This window comes from Gobio gobio (assembly GCF_949357685.1).
Source record: "Gobio gobio genome assembly, chromosome: 4".
Taxonomy (NCBI): Eukaryota; Metazoa; Chordata; class Actinopteri; order Cypriniformes; family Gobionidae; genus Gobio; species Gobio gobio.
The window spans coordinates 23,367,933-23,391,311 of record NC_137100.1 but is presented as its reverse complement, the minus strand read 5'-3'; the positions used below and the strand labels follow the sequence as shown (position 1 = coordinate 23,391,311).

The following is a 23,379-nucleotide window of genomic DNA, read 5'->3' as shown; positions in this document are numbered from 1 at the left end:
AAACGCAGCAGCTCGAGTTCTTACTAGAACCAGGAAGTATGACCATATTAGCCCAGTTCTGTCAACACTGCACTGGCTGCCTATTAAACATCGCATAAATTTTAAAATCTTACTTATTACTTACAAAGCACTAAATGGTTTAGCTCCCCAATACTTGAGTGAGCTCTTAACATATTATACTCCATCACGTCTACTGCGGTCTCAAAATTCTGGCCAGTTGATCATACCGAGAATATCCAAATCAACTGCAGGCGGTCGATCGTTTTCCTATTTAGCACCTAAACTCTGGAATAGTCTTCCTAACATTGTTCGGGAAGCAGACACAGTCTGTCAGTTTAAATCTAGACTAAAAACACATCTCTTTACTGTGGCATACACATAAAACACTTTTTCAATGAAATGATTGTTAGGCTGCATTAACTAGGTCAGCCGGAACCGGGAACACTTCCCATAACACCTGATGTACTCGTTACATCATCAGAAGAATGGCATCTACGCTAATGTTAGTCTCTCTGTTTTATCCCGAGGTTTACTGCAGTCAGCTGGATCCGGGCCGTATCTAGTTCAGATGGTGGACCTGCGCCCAGAGAAGACCAACACAGGACCCCGAAGTGTCTGGGAGACCGTGATTAGACTCCCCCTGAAACTGCCTCATCGACACGGCATCTCAATAAACCCGTCTCCAGCGTGTTGCCTCCGATCATTCGAATATTGCACTTTAATAATTATTTAATCAACATCATCCTCAATAAACCCGTCTCCAGCATGTTGCCCCCGGTCCCTCGAATATTCTGATCTATTATGACCTCCGAGCTGTAAAACTGCCAGAATAATAATAATAATACGCTGTTTGTTAATTGGCCAGAGGAGAACTGGCACCTCGACTGAGCCTGGTTTCTCCCAAGGTTTATTTTTCTCCATTAGGTCATCTAATGGGGTTTTGGTTTCCTTGCCACTGTTGCCTCTGGCTTGGCGTGCTCAGTTGGGGACACTAAATTTTTCAACTAAACATCGAAATACATCTAAATAATAAACTAAATTAACCATTTAAACTAAATTACTGATCAAATTATTGATCTAAAGCCCACACTGTCACTGTATGATACTTGAAATTTTTCCAGAATGGCTATACAGCTGAATAAAATTATGCTGCATTATTTTCCTGTTTAACACTGTAAAGCTGCTTTGAAACAATCTACATTGTTAAAAGCGCTATATAAATAAAGTTGACTTGACTTGACTTGACTTGATTCATACCGCTTCGAAGCTTCACGATGCCGTGTTTTGAAATCGTCATCACTATACAAGTCGTTATTTAGGGTTTTTTTGCGCACAAAAACTATTCTCGTCACTCCATAAAGTTATTGTAGAACCACTGTAGTGAGATGGACTTTGTAACAACGTCTTTAGTACCTTTTAAGGGTCTTGAGAGTGTACCGTGCATTGTGCCAATGGAGGCCTTTCAGAGCCATCAGATTTCAACTAAAATATCTTAATTTATGTTCTGAAGATGAACGGAGGTCTTACGGGTGTCGAACGACATGAGGGTAAGTAATTAATGACAGAATTTTCATTTTTGGGTGAACTAACCCTTTAACAGTCTTCCAAAAACTGATTGGATGAACCCCACCCCCATCCTAACAAATACATTCCCATTATACTGACTGCTGTGAGTCTGGCCAGGTGGCAGATTTTCAAGCTTTTTTTAGCACTAAAAACACTTGTGTTCAAAGTTACCACAATATCATCTAAATCCCAGCAACATCTGGGGCATCTTTATAAAGCTTCACACAACCATTATCCAAATAGCATGTCTAACACTTTGTTACAATTCAAAGTGTCACAAAATGTATGCTTTGATAAAGGTAAAATTAGATACTGGATGATTTCTGTCATATTTTACAAAACCCAAGCTCTATAAAACAACAGAATAATATTTCAAGATCAAGTTTAATAATTTACTGTAGGGGTGCTCAATCTTACTGCGGAGCTCAACTTTCCTGCATAGCTGAGTAGCCTACTAACCACACACACACACACACACACACACATGTTGGACCCAGCAAGGAACTCGCTGTCTGCAGATAGGCCTCAGCCGTCTAGCATTGTGCAAATACAAGATACCATGTGAATGCCTCTCCATCAATGTAAACGTGGCAGGCCGAAATAGCGGCCATGTAAACTTGAGTGTAACAGGGACCTGAAAGATGTTCCTGTATGAACTCCTGCACTAAACCAACCAGGCAGTGGACTAGGTCCAAGTGGCCACCTTAGAGCATACAGTTTCCTTGTAGAGGGAGATCCAACATTTAAAATGGTCTCAACATCCTCAACGACCAGAATTGATGAACCAATCCCCCTGAGGGGCAGGACCCACAGTTTCCAAGAGAGCTTTTCTGTAGCTCAGCAAAGTTCTTATCCCACATCAAGGCAATAGCCCTCAACAGATCAGCCTGGTACACGTGTAACACTGCTTTAGTGTGCAAGGATACACACACCAGCGTAACCCACTGCTTCATAGGTTTTGACAACCAGACCAGATGTAATCCTACAGGGCCTGAAAGGCAAATTATTGTAAATTATTGTTTCCTTATTGTAAACGTTCACAATGAACACAGTCGGGCTGACTCGAGAACTGACTGAGTTTCAACACAGAAACTGTATGAGTCATCACCCGTAACATAACGATCTCCTAAAATGGTTACTTGCATTCTAATAATACTCCTATCTAAACAAAATCAATCGAACAGGGCGTACAATTTTAAAGCAGACTAAAAGCAGACATGCGGCTTCTGAACACAAAGAAACTGCGGATTTTGTGATGTAGATCCCTTTTAAGGTCTTGATTAGAGGTCTTCTTGGGTCCAAAGATCTGTTCCTGACCGGAATTGACCCAAATCACTTCTTACCCGAAACCAGCATGCATAAATGCATTTTTTAAACAGAAAAACTGACCCGAGACAGACCAGATGAAATTTGACCCAAGTCGACCCAACTGCAATTTTATGCAAACCCGACTAGACCGAAATATAAATGGCATCGACATGTGCACAGCCTGCAGCCCTGCATACACCAGTCAGGCCCAAACTGACCTTTGGGCCTGGCAACGGATTTGCCCCGCTGCTCTGTTCATTTATTTACTTGTTTATTATTACTTTACATTATTGCCTGCCATAATGCACACAAGTGATTTCTGAATTCGGCTTTCAATTGTGAGCAGTGTATTGGAAAAATAAACTAGATGAAAAAGAAATGGATTGCCAAATAAATCATGAATCCGGTAGTGTTGACTGCAACGCTATTGACCTCATCTCTGGTGAACGGCTTATGCACGCAAAAGAAAAACACTGCATGAAGACTCAGCGTAAAGCAGCGACCTGTGCTGTTTCCTGATAGATTTTATAGCTTTAAGGCGGTTTTCTGTGTGCGAGGTTACCAATGTTTGACCCTTTTCTACGTGCATTTCCCAAAAATGCACTTCACACGCACGTGCAAGCATGTGCTAAAGTCCTTGAGTCTGTTCATAAAGTGATTAAATGTCAATCACTCAACACTGTAACCTTATTACTTCCTATGACTCTGGGCGTAATGTTAAAAAATACTTGTTATTTACCTATATATAAAGTATATTTTCCTAAATATTCAAGGTAATTATCTAATATAATGAAATATTTCATTGTATTTAGCTTTTCTTCAGGGATATTCACCAATCAAGCGGGGATTTTTGATCCTCAAAGTGATAATGATGACAGTAATTCAAAAACACCTTTGTTTTCAAGTATAGAAATCATGTGTGTATATTAGGTCTGTGTACTAAAGTAAAAGCAATGTAATATACAGTACCTACTGCTATATATATGCTGTTTATATGAATCAAACAACAAAAGATAAACAGAAAATTGACTGAATGAACTTTAGTAGCTTTATTAAGAACACATTTCTTACTTTAATGCTGCTGTTAAATGATCTGGCTGAGGCCGGGGTCTATGCTAATACGGCAGTGTTCATCAACAATCGTGGGTGGGGCCTGTAAAATGTGATGTCACATTGCCCAGAATTTCCAAACGGCTTTATGGGATGATTTATAGGGAATTGGGATTAAGGGGATTGGGTGGATTTTACCATTATAGGGTGGTTGTGTACACACACTGCCAACACACATTTATGTTGAAAATAAAACGTGAATTTTGCATAATAGGTGCCCTTTAAGAATAAGTGTGATTCATAAAGGTTCCAAAGTGTTAAGACTAGGTCTCCTAAATTATATAAGATTGCTGGAGAGGTATCCTAGTTAAGAGTAACAAGATGGCAAACAGAGAGGAAGACACCACACACTTTACAGTGAAAATATTATGACAGGGAGTTGATAAAACAATAAAAGCTTGAACGTCAAGGTTTTCTTTTTGTAACTGACCTAGTAAGAAATTTTATGACTTCTACCACTCAACAAATCAATGCTCTAACTGCAGAAATGAAAGAAATAATAACATTTTTGGTGACTGGAAAAATACAGCAGTGCACCAGTGATGACTTGGGCCCATCAGTCCACTGTTAGCAGGGTCTACGTAAGCAAGCACTATTGTGGCATTAACCACACCAAACATACAGTAGTGGCCAAAAGTGATGTGTGGAAGCTGTTTTAATTACCCTACAAGTTCAAATATTTTAAAATATAGGGGAAGAACAAAACACAAAATTTTGTGAACGTATTTTTCTGACAAAATTATTTGACAAAAAGGCAAACTACAGCTACAGGTTTTAGAAAAACAAAAAAGCTCAGGAAAAAAGCATACATTGACTGCAACATAATCTGTTATTAATATTTAATTGGTCCTTTCTTCTTTCTTTCTTTGTTCATCATTTCTTTGTATAGCAACCTGGCCAAAAATTATGTCTGCACAATTCACCCTTCGCCGGCAGTTTGAAGTTCATTCATGTTTATTAGATACTATAAATTAACTAGTAGGAAGAGATGATCGGTTCACGAGCAGCTTTAACTCTTGTGCAGTAGAAAATACATAGCAGACTCCCCAGACCAATGTTCAATCTTAAATTGAGCTTGGTCTGGTGATAGCCAGACAACCGTTTTGTGGCTCTTTAATGTGTGGTGACAGGTCGCTGTAGTCAATACAAATTTGTGATCATTTTGCACAATGCAAAGCATTAAAAAAAAAGAATTAAAATATTAAAGTTTCAGTGTCTTAATTAAATTATTTTATTATAATTACACTAAATTATTGGTGTCATGTTGCTGTGACTTCACCCTTGCAGGCTCACTATTGGGTGATTCAGAGGGTGGCCATTTTTGGTTGACATCATTGGAGTCCTTAGTTCACAACACTTAAGAGCCACTCCAGTCAGCACTTAAGAATCAGGCTTAGACTTTGCTGAAAGTTACTCCAGTAGTTTTATACATACGAGAAAAGGTCTTCTCAGGTCCATTCAGTAAATATTTATTTAAAATTAAATGAGACCCGAGGCCACTAATATCAGACCCAACCCGTGTCCGAGGCACTCGTCAAAGTTTTGAACCTGAACCCACTCGGGTCAAACCTCGGGTTTATGAATCCAAGTGGACCCAAGAAGAACTCTAGTCTTGATAACGTGCTACGCTTCGTCACCTGATCTCCATCGGCCAATAGAATTGGCAGGATTTCACACGTACTTTAGACACCAGTGCATGCTAAAGGTGTTGCCATAGAATCAACACCATGACACAGCATCGATGCTCCCTCGAAATGGAATGCAACTTTTTAAGAAAAATTGCTGTATCATTTTAACAATTAAAGTTGGTCATACAGCTCTCTCGACTCAAAAATAATAATGATTTTACTTGACGATCCAAGTTTAATAAGCTTTAATTTTACAATAAGCTGAGCATTAATATTATACAATAGAGAGATAAAACTTACTAACTAATTTTTGTATCAGTTTGTGGAAAAAACTGAAAAGGTTTCATAGAGCTATTTTTATATGCCATAACAATTTGCATATACTCACTGAAATGGAAGAAACTTCACCAAAGAGAACACAAATTATACTCTAATGATGACTTGAAACAACTTTTACAGCAATTATAATAAAAACACTACATAAGTCTAAACAACTATAATAACAAGCATTTATGTCATCATAAGCTCACACAATCCAAATGCTCACACAAATTAAGTAAATCATCAGTGACCAAACCGAGCATGCTCAGCAGCCTGTTAGTTGAACATTTACCCCAAACATTATTAGGTATTTTCAGTTATAGAAATGTAAAATATTTATAAATCTTTTATGTGATAAGTAAATTTGTATAGTTACCATTTGAGATTTTAGATCCCTTAAATCTACCCCCAAACCAAAACATCACAACATTTATAGAGAGTATATAAAAGGTAACGGGCAGAAAAATGTACAATGACAATTATTAAAGTGCCCCTATTATGCTATTTTAAAGGTTCCAAATTTTTTCTGGAGTTCTCCTACAACATGTATACACGCATCAAAGGTAAAAAAAACACATTTACTTTTTACTCTAAATTTACTCTAAATATACATTGCACATCACATTTTTCAATGATTCTCAACCGACTCGTCTCAACCAACAGATTCAGTCTCTCTAAATCCCTCCTTTCAGCCAGACTACTCTGCTCTAATTGGCCAGATGGCCCAGTCTTTTGTGATTGGTCCACCACTTACAGCGCGTGTTGAAAATGCAACGCTCATTACCATAACTGAATTTCAGTTCCGGAGGCTTCCTAAATCTCAGAGATTGTACACACTGTAAAGACAGTAACGAAGACGTCGATTTAACCATATCAATCCAAGCGTGAGTCTGATGATGAAACATTGGATGAATTAATTATTCAACACAAACCACCATCGCAAGGATGACTTTCTCAGTGATACGCTACTCAATTTGAGGTACATTATGAGATGTTGCAACTGTAATTCCTCACCATGTGTATGTCCATCAACAAACCGATGTGTATATGTCTAACTTATTGCGGTGCACATGCGGGAACTGTATCGATAACGGTGCATATGCTAGCCGAGCACTAACATGAATGACTAATGTATTAACGTTTGTAAAACAAATCTTGTTCCATCCTTTATCATTACTCAAAGTAGTAAGAACAACAGACAATCTGCAATAATGGACACAGTTTTAGGTAATAGTGGCCCACAGCTGCTTAGCAGAAGTATTTCAGTAAGACAGTAATAACATGAGTTAGCCACAGATCTACATAATATAAGACACAAAACTATGTATTTTGAAAACCCGGTAGAAAATATCAATAATTAATCATACTTACAGGTTGTGATTCTGAGAAGTTGGTCCAAATAAAGTGGGTATTGTCCCATCTTTAATAGATAAGTGTTTTGTAAATCCTATTTAAACCTCAGAGATTTGAGAAGCAATCGTCAAAAGTTTATACTGCTGTTGTCTCACTATGATAATTTTAATTACTGACTCTTCACATCCTCATCCTTTGGAAGTGTTTACAAAGAGAATTTGCTTTTGCACAGCAGAAAACAAGCGTCTTCTCTACATGTAAATGAAAGGTTATATTGAAATGCATGAAAAGTAATATTCGATTAAGCTAAATAGGGGCACTTTAATAAATAAAAACAATCTAACTCTAATCTAAATTAAAATGTAAAATCATATTTCTTTTCTCCTCCTCTATAAGTATTGTTTTTATTAATGAAATAAGTGTATTAATGAGTTCATGAAATTTCTGGAGTCACAAAATGAATCACTGCTAAGCCATTTAATATAAGATTACATTCATGTTTTAATAAAACTTATTTGAAAAGAAGCAGCTTTGTTATGATTACATCATCAAATGTTATGGGGGAAATATGGTTTTGGACAACGGGGAGGTCTACATGTCAGAAAGGTTAAGAACCACTGATTTATTATATCTACTTACTCAGAAAAAGAACATGTATTGGCTGATAAAATAGAACATGGTGTGCTCAGTCTTGGTTTCAGACTGTTGAGTCCCTGCTGTCGGACAGGATGATTTTACGCTCGTCTAAAGCTACACACCTACATACAGTAGAAATACAAACCCTGCACTGCACCACAGCATTTCACAGCAGCCTCAGACACATCCGCTCACTGTGAGGTGCTCTGAAGCTCTAGTTCTTTTACAAACCTGATCTATGTAAGTTGTTGACATATTAATGCACAATTGGAGATGACTCATTTACATTGTCATTATCTGAAAACCAGTATACATCCCCTCATATTATGGCTCATAATACACTGTGTGCTTATGTAACACTCATTTAAAAATAAAAAAGACTCTGTGAAACAAATCAATATGAAAAAAAAAATATGATAAATGTCAAATTGTCGGACTAAAAATCAAGCAGACTGCTCAGGTATTGTTTTTGTATAAATGAAATGAGTTTTACCAGCATAGGCCTCTCATTTGACAGCTTGGCAGGAATTTATGAAACCAATTTGAAGCACAAAAATGTGTCCTGTGTGTTATCAAAAAGCATAATGGGCAAACACTGCTCTATACTACTGAGTGATCTTTTAAAGAGAGAGTCATTCAAACAATTTCCTTGGAAAGAGGAAAGAGCTGACTGGGCAAAGAAATGTCCTTAAGTATAATAAAACATGTCATGATGTGGTCTAAAAGTAGCTTTGAAGTCACTTTAAATCATTTAGAGGTCATTTAGAGATTTTAGAGGTGGCTATTTGTGACATGGTACATCACTTTGCATTAGTCACTATATCAAAGGTTCAGTTATTGAAGCTTTTGACCAGTCTAATTCAGGCAGAACTCTGGTACACAGTATGTCAGATTATAGACAATGTGGGTGTCATTCTTAGCACTATCTAGTGTGACACCATTGGCGCTAACATAACATTTCAAACTAAAACTGGTGTTTGCATCTCAGAGCAGCCTGGTTCCAACTCCATCTCTGCTCTGAGTTTGGGTCACTTTAACGTGTGACATGCACATTTGGGAATCCAACATGCACAAACCATCTTCCCATACTTGTAATGAGAAGTGTTTATCAGAAACAGAAGATTTAAGGGCTCCCTGCGGTTTACTGTCAAAATAAAAGTTTAATGGTTTATCATTGGTTTGAAGTCATAAATATTAGTATTTTATGATTAAATTATTTTTATTTAAAAGGCACGATATGTAAGATTTTTGGATTTAAAGGGATAGTTCACCCAAAAATGAAAAATCTGTCATCATTTACTCACCCTCAAGTTGTTCCAAACCTGTATGAGTTTCTTTGTTCTGCTGAACACAAAAGAAAATATTTTGAAGAATGTTTGTAACCAACCATTGACTACCATAGGAAAAAATATCTCATAATACATGTGTACTGCACTTATGTAACATGCATTAAAAAAAAAAAAGACTCAACAAATCAATATGAAAAAAATGTGATAAATGTCAAATTGTCGAACTTAAAATGAAGCAGACTGCTCAGGTATTGTTCTTGTATAAATGAAACGAGTTTTACCAGCATAGGCCTCTCATTTGACACCTTTGCTGGAATTTATGAAACCAATTTGAAGCACAAAAATGTGTCATCTGTGTTATCAAAAAGCATAATGGGCAAACACTGCTCTATACTACCAAGTGATCTTTTAAAGAGAGTCATGACTACCATTAACTACCATAGTAGGGAAACACACTATGGTAGTCAATGGTTGCTGCTTTGTTACAAACATTCTTCAAAATATATTCTTTTGTGTTCAGCAGAACAAAGAAACTTAAGGGTGAGTAAATGACAGAATTTTCATTTTTGGGTGAACTATCCCTTTAAATACCCAGAAACCACTAGAAGAATGTTATATATTTTGTTGACTTGTGTAAACTCTAAAAAAAAAGGTTCTATATGGCACTAAAAGTGGTTCTTTGCCGTAATCATAGGGGAACCACTTTTGGTGCTATCTAGCACCATATCTTAAAGGGGTGGTAAACCACGATTTCACTTTTCTAACTTTAGCTAGTGTGTAATGTTGCTGTTTGAGCATAAACAACATCTGCAAAGTTACAACGTTCAAAGTTTAAAGCAAAGGGAGATATTTGCTTTTAACCCTCTGGGGGTCTTCATTTATGGGTCACACTTAGGGCCTTCGGGTCAAAAATGACCCAGAGGGCAGGATTAAGATAAAAAAAGGTTTGAGTAAAATCAATGAAATATATTTTTGTTCAATAATATTTTTGATAATAATGTTTTGAGATAATTTTATGATTAATAATGAATATTTATGAAATAATTATGTTAAATTATTATAAATTATTATTATTATAAAAAAAATGTTAAAAATCGTAGCTTCATCGGAATGGTCCGAAACTTGTTAACTTTATTTGTACTTGGTATATGAACACCCCAAAAAATTGGGCACAGGATTTTAAAAGTCAAAGTGGTCGTAAAAAAAAATAGTCACATTCAGGACCTTCGGGTCAAAAATGACCCCCATAGGACATTAATGGGAAATTGGCAAAAATATGAAAATACAGAGTTTTTTTTGTGCATACAATCTACAAATCAGCCAGGATGCAGAAAAAAGGACTCAACAGTGAAGGGGTGAATCTCTAAAACATCAAGAGTGCAAAACAGACAAAAAAAACAAAAATTTGGGTCAGAAATGACCGAAGACCCCCGGAGGGTTAAAGATATCAATTTCTAAGGACTACTGCAAACGGCCGGTAGGGACTACTAGACATTCCTCCAGGGTCTCTGACAGCACCAGCCCCAATATTTACATAAACTCCTCCTCCGAGAATATTAAATAGGGGGGGGGGGGGGCAAGGCCATTTTGTATCGCTGCGGGGAAGCGTTGTTGTGGTATAGTTAGTAGGCTGGAGTGTTGTTTCCGCAATGCAGACGAAACGCTGTTATTTTCATCCGGATTGCAGGTCCATTTTGTTCAGCCTTCCTAGAGACGGGGGTGCGTTACAGTACGTTTAACATACAACATGTTATATGCAGGTGTGTATGAGACAGAGGGGAAAAGGTCGCATTAGCAGCAGATATATGCTGCCCATCATAAATCAAAGCACGAGACAGACAGGGGTCGGAGGAGAAGACCGGAAAATGTGACATAATGGACAATATTCGTCTGTATTTGCAATACACGAGCCGCGGTTCAGCTGCGCGAGACAAACACTGCCAGTGTGAATGCACAACAGGCGCGCGCGGCTCCCGCTGCACATTTCACGGAAGAAAGTTTCCACAATCTTCGCGAGTTCAATGTAGGATTCGCACAACGGCATGTCCTGAAAGATGGATTTAAAAACAGAAGCTATTTACGGGCCACAACCTGTAAGTATGATTTATTTTTCGCCGATGTGTTTTCCTGTAATAGTTCGTATTGTTAATTGTACATTGTTAAGGAAGTACACAGATGACAACGCTGTTTGGCTCTGCAAACCAGTTTGTTAAATGCTCATTCATACTTAACGTTATCCGACAAACACCTAATGTTACAAACTTTTTTTAAATCTCAACAGTGAACTTGGCATTAGTGTAAATTATTCTTTGTTTAGAGCTTTTATGTATTGTTTATCTACAGGCATGCTAAACATGGTTCTGTGTTTGATTTGGCTACTATAGTAAAGCCAATGTTTAATGTTCGTTTTGGTTAATAGTTCTTGCGACAGATATTTGGCTATAATCGTTCTAAAAATACAAAAGTAACAGTGCCATTCAGTAGCGATCACTATAGATCTGCAGTCTTTACTCTCGAGGACTGAACAGGTTGAACAGGTTCTGCTCGATCATCTTCACTAAAATTGTCTGAGTCCGATTCGGGCTCAAATTGGTATGGTTTTATTGACGCCATTGTTTCTAATACTACCCAAAGCACAGTCTACCGGTAAAGGTAAGGGGCGTGGGCTTTCCGACAAACGTGCACTAGGTGGTTAGCGAATCACAACACACTGGGCCAGCTAACCAATCTGAGCCCATTGCGTATTTTTGAGGGACTGGCTTCATACAACCCGGAAACCATCAGACCAGTGTAGAATAAAGGTCAAATATAAGAAAAATAATGCAATTTTTTAAAAACGAAGCATGAACACATGTTACAGTGCACCCCACAAACACAATTAAGCCTTCGAAAGAATGTGTTTTACCACCCCTTTAACATGTTCTGTATATGGTAGCGGTGCTATAGCACCTTAGTCAGTGGAAGAACCGATGAAGAACCGCTGAAAAACAACTGAAGCACCAAGATTGGTGCTATACAGCACTTAAAAAGGTTCCCCTATGATTACGAGTCAAGAACCACTTTTAGTGCTATATACAACCTTTTTTTTTTTTGAGTGTACTTGCATTATCCCAAATGTTTCCAAGAATGCCCTCGATTTCCTAACCATGGAAACGCCAAAGACGCTTTAATATATTATGTGTTTTATTAGACAATTGAGCAACTGTTTGGATACATTCATCGACAGAAAACGAATCATTGTTATATAGCTCAAAGTTTGTCTTATTGTTTAAATATCGTTTACATGATTTACAGAGAGTACCATGTTTTACCATACCTAATATCGATCTATCTTACTGCAGTGTGCAACAAGTGTCGCATAGCTGTGGAGCGAATGCACAGAGAAGCATTATAACATAACATAACTTTCAACACACAAATAACGTATCTAATATGATAAAACAGCATTGCATTACCCCACATACGCATGAGTGGAAGAAGCAGAAGCGGTCATCTGTGGTATAAAAAAAGCTCAGTGAAACCCTTCCCCCTGATGTTGGAATTTGAATGACAATATGAAAAAGCATGCATCACTACTGCATAACTACGCCCCTCCCTAAAAGAACATGGTAATGGAAAAAAATATGAGATAGGAGGAAAAAAATATACAGTATTTCAATGATTTTGTATTCGCTTGCAAAATGTATGCGTTCCCCTGAGAAACTTTGCATTCGCTTGCAAAACCTTTGCGTTCCCTCGCAAAACTTTTGCATCTCCCCGAGAAACTTTGTGTTCACTCACAAAACTTTTGTGTCCTTTGCGAGCAAACGCAATGTTTCTTGAGGGAACGCAAACATTTTGCGAGCAAACGCACCGTTTCTTGAGGGAACCCAAACATTTTGCAAGCGAACGCAACGTTTCTTGAGGGAACACAAACATTTTGCAAGCAAACGCAACGTTTCTTGAGGGAACGCAAACATTTTACGAGCGAACGCAAAGTTTTTTGAGGGAACGCAAACATTTTGTGAGCAAACGCAAAGTTTCTTGAGGGAACGCAAACACTTTGAGAGCAAACTCAAAGTTTTTGGGGGAACGCAAAATATTTGAAAGAGAGCGCAAAAGCATTGACAATCTTTTCTATTTTTTTCCTTCACCCTGTCCCTTTAGGGGCTCTGTACATGACACTGAATGACTCGAATGTGTCGTTAAATTTTATGAGCAAAACTAGGCAACTTCTTTTTTTCCCATTTTATTCTGTACATTTTTTAAGAAAGACAGTTAATTGACATTGCTATGTATACCTTGTGTAGGATTCTGCCATATTTATAGTCTGCTCTTGGCAACTAATGCCAAGAAAGACCTGCTTATTATACAGTGTTGTTAAGGCATCCACTGAGTGGATCAATAGATAGACAGAGGGACATATTTCCTTCTTTTCACGCCCTGGAGTTATAATAACATCATATTTATTTTATACAACCAATAAATGCTAATTAAACTGCTGACCACCAAAAACCATTGGACAGTTTACCTTTAGGGGTTCACAGTTTTATGGGTTTAGGATGGACCAAAATGAAAATTCTGAGCACTGAGCATATCTTTTCGGCTGTTTTTGTCTTTCGGGTAAAAACGGAAAATTTCTGCGAGTGAAATTTTGTTGCATCCCTAGTTTAGACTTCACAACAAAAGTTTGAAATTAAAATTCTCAATTTCCACTATTTACAGAATTTTAATAAGGTATTACAAGAGAACCGAGGTCTAGTAGAGAGGATTAAACTGCAGGTAAAATGTCATAAATACTTTGAAATTGACCTTTGTCAAACAATATTGCCAGTGATTATTACATGTATTTACATTAAAGTCATTATATACATAATTGTTGACATGAAATAAAACATAATAATCTTGGGAAACTTCAAAGAAGCATAAAAAAGACAAAATTCTCTCTGTGTGCTCCTTATAAAACCTACAGCTCTCCCATCTCTCATATTCAGCTCAACTGCAAACACAAGTGCACCTTTATTGCAGTACACAATAGGGCAATAGGCTGAATGGGTAGTTGGAGTGGATTACATTAGAGGACATCATTGAACAGATATGAAACCAGCCCTGCAGAAAGCTGCATTAGGTCCATCAAGCTTCAGCTCACATTGAAAGAACTGCTGTAGAGTGAGATGAGAGCTGGGTGTGGAGAATAAAGAAAAACATTGTGAATGATTAATCTGCTTAACCAAACCATAATGTAAACATCATTGAGATGGGATTTGCATCTAGACTGAGATATTGATTTATTCCATATTAATGATAGTGTGCTTGACAGGTGTCTGTAGGAGCTTCAGTCAACAATCATATCAGCATTATATGCCCATAGAGTTGTATTATTTAAACACATAAATATTTAATAATGAGACGTAAAATAGAACATGCATTCAAAATGAATGGATGGGGTGCATTGATGAAATAAATACAATATAAGGCCACGCAGAGCAAATGTGACAATGAAAATACATCCATTTGCTTGTTCACCAGCTCTTTGAAAGCCACAGGTAAATCATTTGTCTATAAGGGCACAATGCGCTTCACACAAAGCATCATTTGACTGTCAAACGAGTATTTGATGCACAAAATTAGTAGAGGTTTCTAGTTCCAGCTTTCTGAATTGTTGTTAGGCTACAATATCAATATCTACAACTCCAAGTTGCATTTCTTAATAGCTAATACTATTACTGGATGCAGCACCCTCCTGCCAGTCATATTAAACTATAAACGTTTTAAGTGGCTTTTGTAACCTTTGGGGAAGGTTAATATTGCCACAGCATAATCAGGCAGATAGGACATTCCTGTAGGCTAAAAGACGATCAAAACGAATAAAGGCGCACTGAAGTGATTCTCTCACGACTCCTGGAACAAAATCGCCACCTTTTACATGCAAACACGAAATACATATTGTTTGATCGTTTCATCTATCATAAATCGTAATTAGCTCATTCGTTTAGAATTATTCTCAGTGAATGTGGCGCGTGCTGGAGGATGCTGCAGTTTTGTTATCAAACAGTGTTCACACACATGCTGCTTGAAACGGGACTGCGGTACCTTTGGCCAGCATCGCTCTCAAAAGAACCCATCGTCCGAACCGGCACCGCAGAATTGAGCCATATTTGCTCGAAGGATTTCCTGGCTTCGGTCTTCCCGTCCGGCTCGATTTCGGACGGCGACTCGGTTCTTTTGGCACCTGCCATTCTTCAGGCTCACAAGTTACTACCAGCAGAGATGGACGGGGACCGTCAGCGCGAGTTCATGCTTCACTTTACCGCGCGTCGCATCCGTAAATACACCTGCTGCCGGACGCGCGTACCGCGCTCACGACGTCGATGAGGGTAATCACGCAACACTCACTGGCAACTGAAGAGGCGCGTGGAGTCTTTAGTGCTCAATATGGTCTCAAGATTCCCTTCAGCCTGCATCCTCAACTGCGCAGGTCCGGCTCAGAAGTGTATCTGTACCGAATCGCATTAACACATCAAAACCAAGGCATCAAGCTTAGCCACATATTTTAATGATGCTGAATAATACCCTTTCCGGTTTGAAACCAATGGCGAGATGAAAGGTTAAGATAATGGGCTGTATAAGTTATGCATTTTAGAGAACATCATAATCGGCATAGAAATATTTATTTAGGTGAGACTATTCAACTATTCATTCAACTAAACAGGAAAGCTACACTGTCTGCTACTGCAACACAGACTAAAAGATTAGTGAAGAATTAAATGAGCCATTTTCAAATTAAATTGCATTTATTCTTTATATAAATGTGCAGGCTAACAAACCTGAGATTTACAGTAAAGTATAGGCTAACTTAAATGGGACAGTTGTGTGTTAATGTAAGGTTCAGATAATAACAAAAGAGGTACAGAATGAGCACAGAATAAAATTTTCTGAAGAAAATGACAATTCACCTTTCCGCTATGTTGCTAGGGTGTCGTAAATGCTAGTGTATTGTTATGGTGTTTTGTGTAGTTGCTTCAAGAGCCCATCCCCAAGTGTCTAAGATATTCTGGTCTCTATTGATTTCCAGGGTGTTGCTATGCAATTGCTAATGTGTTTTGAATGGTGTTAGCGCATATGCTGTGGTGTTCTGTGCAGTTGCTATTGCCAAAGTTAATAGAGCCTATCCTCAAGTTGCAAGATATTCCGGTCTCTAGTTGGTTGTCAGGGTGTTGCTATGGAGTTTCTACAGTGTTCTGGGTGGTTGTTAGTGTGATACTATGTGGTTTCTATGGTGGCTAGGTGGTTTCTAGGACGCTGTAAGGGTTTTATCCCATGAAGTATACCGAATTATCACACATCCTCAACATGTCAAGTGAAATTATGTTTATTTGTATTATTGTGGGGTTTACTGATCACACTGTTAAACCAAATCAATGAAACATGTTAGATAAGTAGCGCATTAAAGGTTGTTAACCTTTTACCCTGTTGAAAAAAACAGCATATGTTGGTTGTTTTGAAGCATGGCAGCTGGTTTATGCTGGTTCTAGCTGGTTCTAAGTTGATCCTGAGCTGGAGCTAGTTTCTTAGGAACAGCACTTGACCAGCTTAAACCAGCTCAAACCAGCTGCCATGCTTCAAAACATACCTAACCAGCATATGCTTTTTTTTCCAATTACAGTTCAACACTGATTTGAAGAACTGCATATTTGTTGTCATCACGACACTCATTATGTGTCCTGTCCTAAAAATAGCATTTTCCTTTAAGGAACTGTTTATAAGCTTACTAATATTCAAATATCTATATTGTTCCTCCAGATACCACACACCTTTTATATAAATTATAACAGCACATGCACCGGAAACCAAACATAAACATGTAGTCATGAAATCTTCACGAATAGAGAGTATACTCTTAAAAAAAATGTTCTTTGGCGGAGTGTATGGTTCCATGAAGAACCTTTAATATCCAAAGAACCTTTCCATTGCACAAAGGGTTCTTTGTAGTGCAGAAAGGTTCTTTAGACTATAAAATGGTTATAAAAGAATGGTTCTTTAAAGAACCTTTCACAAAATGGTTCTTTAGGGAACCAAAAATGGTTCTTCTATGGCATCACCGTGAAAACCCCTTTTTGGATCTTCCTGGCACCTTTATTTTTAAGGGTGTTTACGGCCCACTGCCTGAGTGGGAGTCTCTGTTCTTGTTCAGTCTCTGCTCTGAGGATGATGATTATGTAACACTAGATTACGAGAACAGTAGACAGGGGATTCCACCAATGAAATATCACAGTGACACCCTGTGGTCAGAGAAGGAGCAATACACATTTTTCTCAATCCTCCCTGAGACATTTATTGTTACTGAAAAGTATTGATTTTTATGAACTCTACTAGACTGAAACTGAATCTACTAGACCAAACCACCAAACAAGCAAAAAAGAAAAGAAAGTTGTTTTCCAGTAAAAATATCAAAATATCCTGACAACGATAAATCTGATAGACCTTTCAGATAATTTACTGTATTTAGAAATAGGCTCATGCTTTATATTAGATGTATTTAACTACTATGTAGCCTACTTACATCAAAAATGTATTGTGCTCATATTGTATTGCAAAACACTATTGAGGTAGCCTGGTCTTACCAGACTCTCGTACATTTCATTTGTACAGAGAGTCTGGCCTCTCTCCATTGACAAGCGTTTACTTCCTTGAAGGTGGGTACTTAAAACTATTGGATCTGCCCAGTGCCACTCTGGATCTGCCTTAACCAATCGCTAACATTTGGTCGTGACATATGTCATGCGCCATTCACCTCTGTTTCTCACATGGAAGTCCGTAAAAAAATGATCGGGAACGCGCTGCTCACGTGGTCCGTAACATGATTGTATTCTGTCATATGCTTGGTATGATAAGAATAAATGCTCCCGTAAATAACATCCCAATTCAAATGTTTACGTGCTTTTCTTCTTTTTATTTTTTGAGCGGTGATGAAATATATTGCTCTTGTAAATACTTGCCAGCATTTAAAGAAATACAGGTCTAGAAATGCATCCAAATTACAGCGAGGCGCAACCGCATGGTGCTCTGCAGTGGTCAAAAAGGATATAAACAGTGAATTTTGAAGTGATATATTCTTGAAAACTCAGAGATGTGGATTCTGACAGCAATTCAATTACCACACGACCTTGGTGTTTGTCTAAAACAGTAGGTAATTAGGACGGCAATAAAATCACTGACTAGCCCCTGTAAATGATGACAATACCTTCCGACCCCACGAGAAACAATTACCGTCCGAATAGGGCTTCAGCCAACTCCTTCACCACTAACGGAGCGAGCTGGAAAATCAAACTTTTCCTGAACCCTGTGGGGAGGAGGGCCACTACATCATGGCCACCAACAAAACTCAGCAAAGATTGTTCTTGCTCCGGCTTTAACTCTTGGATATTCGTCAGCGGTGCCAGAACGGAATGAATGGCTTCGCTCGCATCTTTCTCCGCCACCATTACTGAACTACAACTCAAACTAGCGCACGACATCAACGTCATCGTTCTCAGCCACTCCCTCGGTTCGCTGATTGGACCGGTAGAAATTTTTTCAGAGAAAACCTAAGAATATACCGCAGTCCAAGACGGAGTACTGAAGGAAAATGAAAATTGAGCAGAAGTACGTATGAGGGCGGAGCCAGGCTACTATTGAGGTGGGATGCGGATAAGATTAGTGACGGGTTTGGTGATAAGATAAGAGTATGTTTAAGGGTGGTGTAAACAGTGTAAATATAGAAATTAATTACAAGAGTAGTTCGGGCACAGAGTAGTTTGGGCAGGTATAGCCACTGGAGTCTGTTGCATGTAGTAACAATGAGACCAGACCATGAGGTGAAGGGAACGGTGGTTTATAAAGGGGGTCTTGAAGAGGGTGTGCAGGTGCAGGTGAATAGAACTCTGGTGACGATCTGCAACAGGTGTGGTAATGGCTGACTGAGTGCAGGTGGTGAGCAGGAAGGATGATGGGAAATGTAGTGCGGAGGAGATGACAGAGATGGTGACTGTTACAGACACTTAATATAAAGTGGGACCAGAAATACTTCTAAATGTTTTTCTCACACCAATAAAACCTTTTGATTTTATGTCAATTATCAAAATCAATTAGCCATCAGTGCAAAAATGTAATTCGCAATATATTCTCTTATGTCTAACTTTTTTTCTGCCATAACAAAGGAAAACTTTCACCCATTAACATAACATGTACAAAGACCTTAAAGGAATAGTTCACCCAAAAAGAAAAATTCTGTTATCATTTACTCACCTTCAAGTTGTTCCAAACCTGTATGAATTTCTTTGTTCTGCTGAACACAAAAGAAGATAGAGTGAAGAATGTCGGAAACAGTTGATGGACCCAATTGACTTCCATATAGGGAAAAAATACTATGGAAGTCAATGGGGTCAACTGATTGGTTACCAACATTCTTCAAAATATCTTCTTTTGTGTAAATTATGACAGAATTTTCTTCTTTTTTTGGGGGGTGAACTATTTCTTTAAATTAACATTGACCTTACAACATTACATCATGATTAAACACTAAAACAAGTAGGCTCTCTCTTTATGGAGTACTTTATTGTTTTTCATGCACTGCAGTACATGTTACTAAAGTATAGCCTAAATCACACATTTTACACTGTTTATTTTATTTATGTACCTTTTCGTATGGTAACTCCAACATAAAAGCCCTCTAATAACCTCTAACCTCTGCTGCAATTCCTTTAATGCTCTAATACTGTACAACATAAGTGTCTACACATTTCCCCATCCAATATTTACCTGTACACATAGAGATTGTCATACTGCATATAGAAATATCATGCTAGTCAGCGCAGTCTTTTTCATTTGGCTACTTCACATCTACTTCACACTACGTGTGTCTCTGGTGATATATTCTCTTGATATTAAAGACATGATCACCCAAAAATGAATTTTGAAAAATGGTGGTAACCAAAAAAACAAAACCAAAAAAAAACAAACAAACAAAAGAAGAAAGAAAGAAAGGTTTCAGAATTAATGGAATAAGGGAATTAATAAAAAAAACCAGTAATGGAATTAATAAAATTAGATGTCTTTTGCCGAAACGGCAAATCTGCTGGCAACTGTGATAGCTCAAATTGTTTTTTATTTTATTTATATATTAGATATTTATAAAGCATATTGGTGCATAATTAAGATGAAATTGTTATGTTTTCGAACAGAAAAAACAGGATGTAGATACAGTTTTGCTAATGCCGAGTTTGAGTATAAACAATTTTATGAATATGTATGAGGTATCTGAATTTATCTAAAATAAAACAATATAAATTAGTCCACAATTTAGTCCAGCTGTTGTGCTGACTGTCTAAGTAGGTTTGGAAATGTATATTGACAAATGCACATAAGCTGTAAATAAAAAAATTATAATAATAATTTGACTGAATAAACTAGTCTGATAAAGTAAAAAAAAAATGCTCCTTTAACTTATATGCTGAAGATTTAATTATAAAATATATGACTGGCTAATAAGTGTGGTAGATTATAAACACATTAGCTACACTCAAAAAAATGTACTTTCACTGTTGTTAGTTGCACTCAAATCATCCTTGTTCACATTACTTAAAAAACCCATGTAACTAAATTTACTTAGATTGTTGTTTCTACTAAAAATGAGTATTGTCAGCTTTACTTAATAAGTGTTTGTTCAGTCAACTTAACATTGCTGAGTGAAACGAACAAACTGGGCAGTGGATCTGTAGTTCCCAGCATGCTTTGCAAGGGACTGCATTTGGAGAGTAAATTTAGGGATTAAAGTGTTATTTTATCTTTTTTCAGTAAAGGGAAAGATGTTGTTAGTTTATGTTAGTGTTATGTGCAGTTATGTTGGACATTTAGAGGAGTTTCTGTAATTTTGTGGTTACCATTATGCAGAAGAGTGGTGCCTGTGTTTAGGCTGTGGCCACTCAAACACACATTTATTGGATGGACTTCCTGTTCTTAATTAAGTTATTTTTAATTTTGTTTACAAAAATATGCTTTTTGTTATATTTAATAGTTTTTCCACTTACACTTGTAGAGGAAGTAGTTAATTTAATAAGTTAATTAAATCAATAAATGTGTTCACCTAACATAATACACTTTTATAAATTGAACATAACATTATCAAGTAAACTGCACATATTATGTAACAGTGACAAATTCAAATGGTTTGTGTTAACTTAAAGAAATTGTGTCAGCTTTACTTTCTTTTGTTCATATAACTAAATTGTTATTTGTACAAATGACTCAATATAGTTGTGTGGAACCACTTGACGCAGCTTTTTTAAGTAAATTCAACAAATAATTTTTTTGAGTGTATATGTTATGTAGCTATTTATTCCCGGATTATTCCTTTCTGTTGTTAATCACAAAATATCCGAAGGCAAGCAAACATATGTTACACAAATTCAAAAAGGCACAGCAAAGTTAGAAAATTCACAACAAATCATCTGACAGAACAGACCACTAATAACTAAACCATTTCCCTGTTCAGAACAGCAGATGGAAGTCTTGAGTATAGAGATGATTTCCTGTCACTACACATTAGCACAAGGCTGAGAGCTCCAGATTTCTACAGCAGCTGCCTGAATCAGTGCGAGAGCCCTACTGGGCACAGTCAGCTCACGGCATCAGAGAAAACAGCAGCAAACATGCCTGTGAGAGAAAACACTTGCTGCAATTCTTTTAATGCTCTTCTTCTACAGATATTATATACAACAAGTATTGGATTCTTCATGCCTTCTGGCATAATATGACATCCTTATCCAGTCCTGATACAGCATGTGTAAGATGCTCCAGTCTGGGGGTCTGGTGGGAGAATCATGCAGAGAAAGCCGGTGGATTTTACATGGATGATTCAGAATATGGCTCTATGCACTTGCACTACACAAGTTCCACATTACTGGTCTTCATTAAAAAGGAAGCAGAGATATAAAAACCAAGACAGAGACAGTTCAAAAGACATCTAAATGAGAGGAAGCATTGCTGTCTGTAATTCTAAGATTTCATGGCACATTTCACAAGGAAATTGGGCAGTCTAGAGGGGGGCAGCAGCACTACAAAAGGAAAAGCATTAAAGTCGGCATGAAACGGAAGTTGAGATCGTCTTTTTCTCCTTATTGTGACGTATATCCGAGTGAAACGGCTTCTGAAATTAGAAAAAATGTAGGGCGAGGCTTGATTTCGTCCTTCAGGAATTGATTGGATCGTTGGAAGTTGGGCGTTGCTAACAAAATGGAGGCAGATTTGAAGTTTGCACTCAGTTGTGGAGAAAAACTAGCCTGGATGCCAGCCGAACTTAGCCCCGCCCACAACATTTTTACTCGGGCAGTTCGGTCTGGACTTGATCGGTAGAGAAGTAATTATGCCCGAACAGAAACTGTTCGGACCAATGAAATTGTCAGGGCGGGCTTTAGACGATGATGGACAGATGATCAACAGTAACGTAATCATCTACGTCATCAAAGGCGCTTGGGTTGAGTTTGTTCTAATCCTAAACGGAGAACTTGTTCGTATATGCATTCACCTTTACTATTTCTCTCAGAAATGATGATCGTGTTGGTAAGTAAACTCTGTGTATCCTTTTTTTTACAAAACCGGCAAAGATCGTTTACACTCATATTTTTCTTCTAACGTTAGGCTACTTATGCTGCCTTCACGTGCTATCGGAAATGTGATGATTCTGACTTCTGAAGTCGTGATTACGAGCGCATTGCATTCAAGTTTCAAAATGTGAGGCCGTTCATGTGCAATGTTTACCCAGGAAACTCGTATTTACGATAATTCCGAGAGCACGTGAAGGCAGCATTATTCCAGCGTGCGTGCAGGTTACAGGGTTGCCAAGTTTTTACAACAAAATCCGCCCAATTGCTAACGTTCCTCAAAACTAGCCAAAAACAAGCCCGATAGCTTTCCAGGGGGGGGTTCTCCGGGAAAAAAGGCATTTTGGGGGTAAAATATGTGTTATTTTGGCATGGCTGGCAGCTAAAAATCGCATTCCTGGTCTATCACATAATTGGGGTCGCTTCAACCCGCGGACATGGCAACACAGTGCAGTTGAGTTCTGTTGACATTTGATAACTAACGTTATGCGTCGCTCCGTTGCTCTGATTGGTTGTAGGTCTATCCAATTGAGGTCTTTCCTGGTTCGG

At 37.8% G+C, this 23,379-nt stretch overlaps 1 protein-coding gene across 7 annotated transcripts in view; it reads right to left on the bottom strand.

The window, feature by feature from the left end:
- The window catches only part of kcnt1b (potassium sodium-activated channel subfamily T member 1b), a 121,437-nt gene that overhangs the window by 77,878 nt on the left and 20,180 nt on the right, over window positions 1-23,379 (bottom strand). The window contains exon 1 of one of the 7 annotated variants that reach the window (XM_079814028.1): window positions 15,284-15,566. The exons of the other annotated variants lie outside the window; for them this stretch is intronic. Within the exon in view, the coding sequence (XP_079670154.1) occupies window positions 15,284-15,429 (146 nt within the window). The 5' untranslated portion in view covers window positions 15,430-15,566. Of the gene's footprint in view, window positions 1-15,283; window positions 15,567-23,379 lie in introns of those variants that run through there. 7 annotated transcript variants of the gene reach the window in all.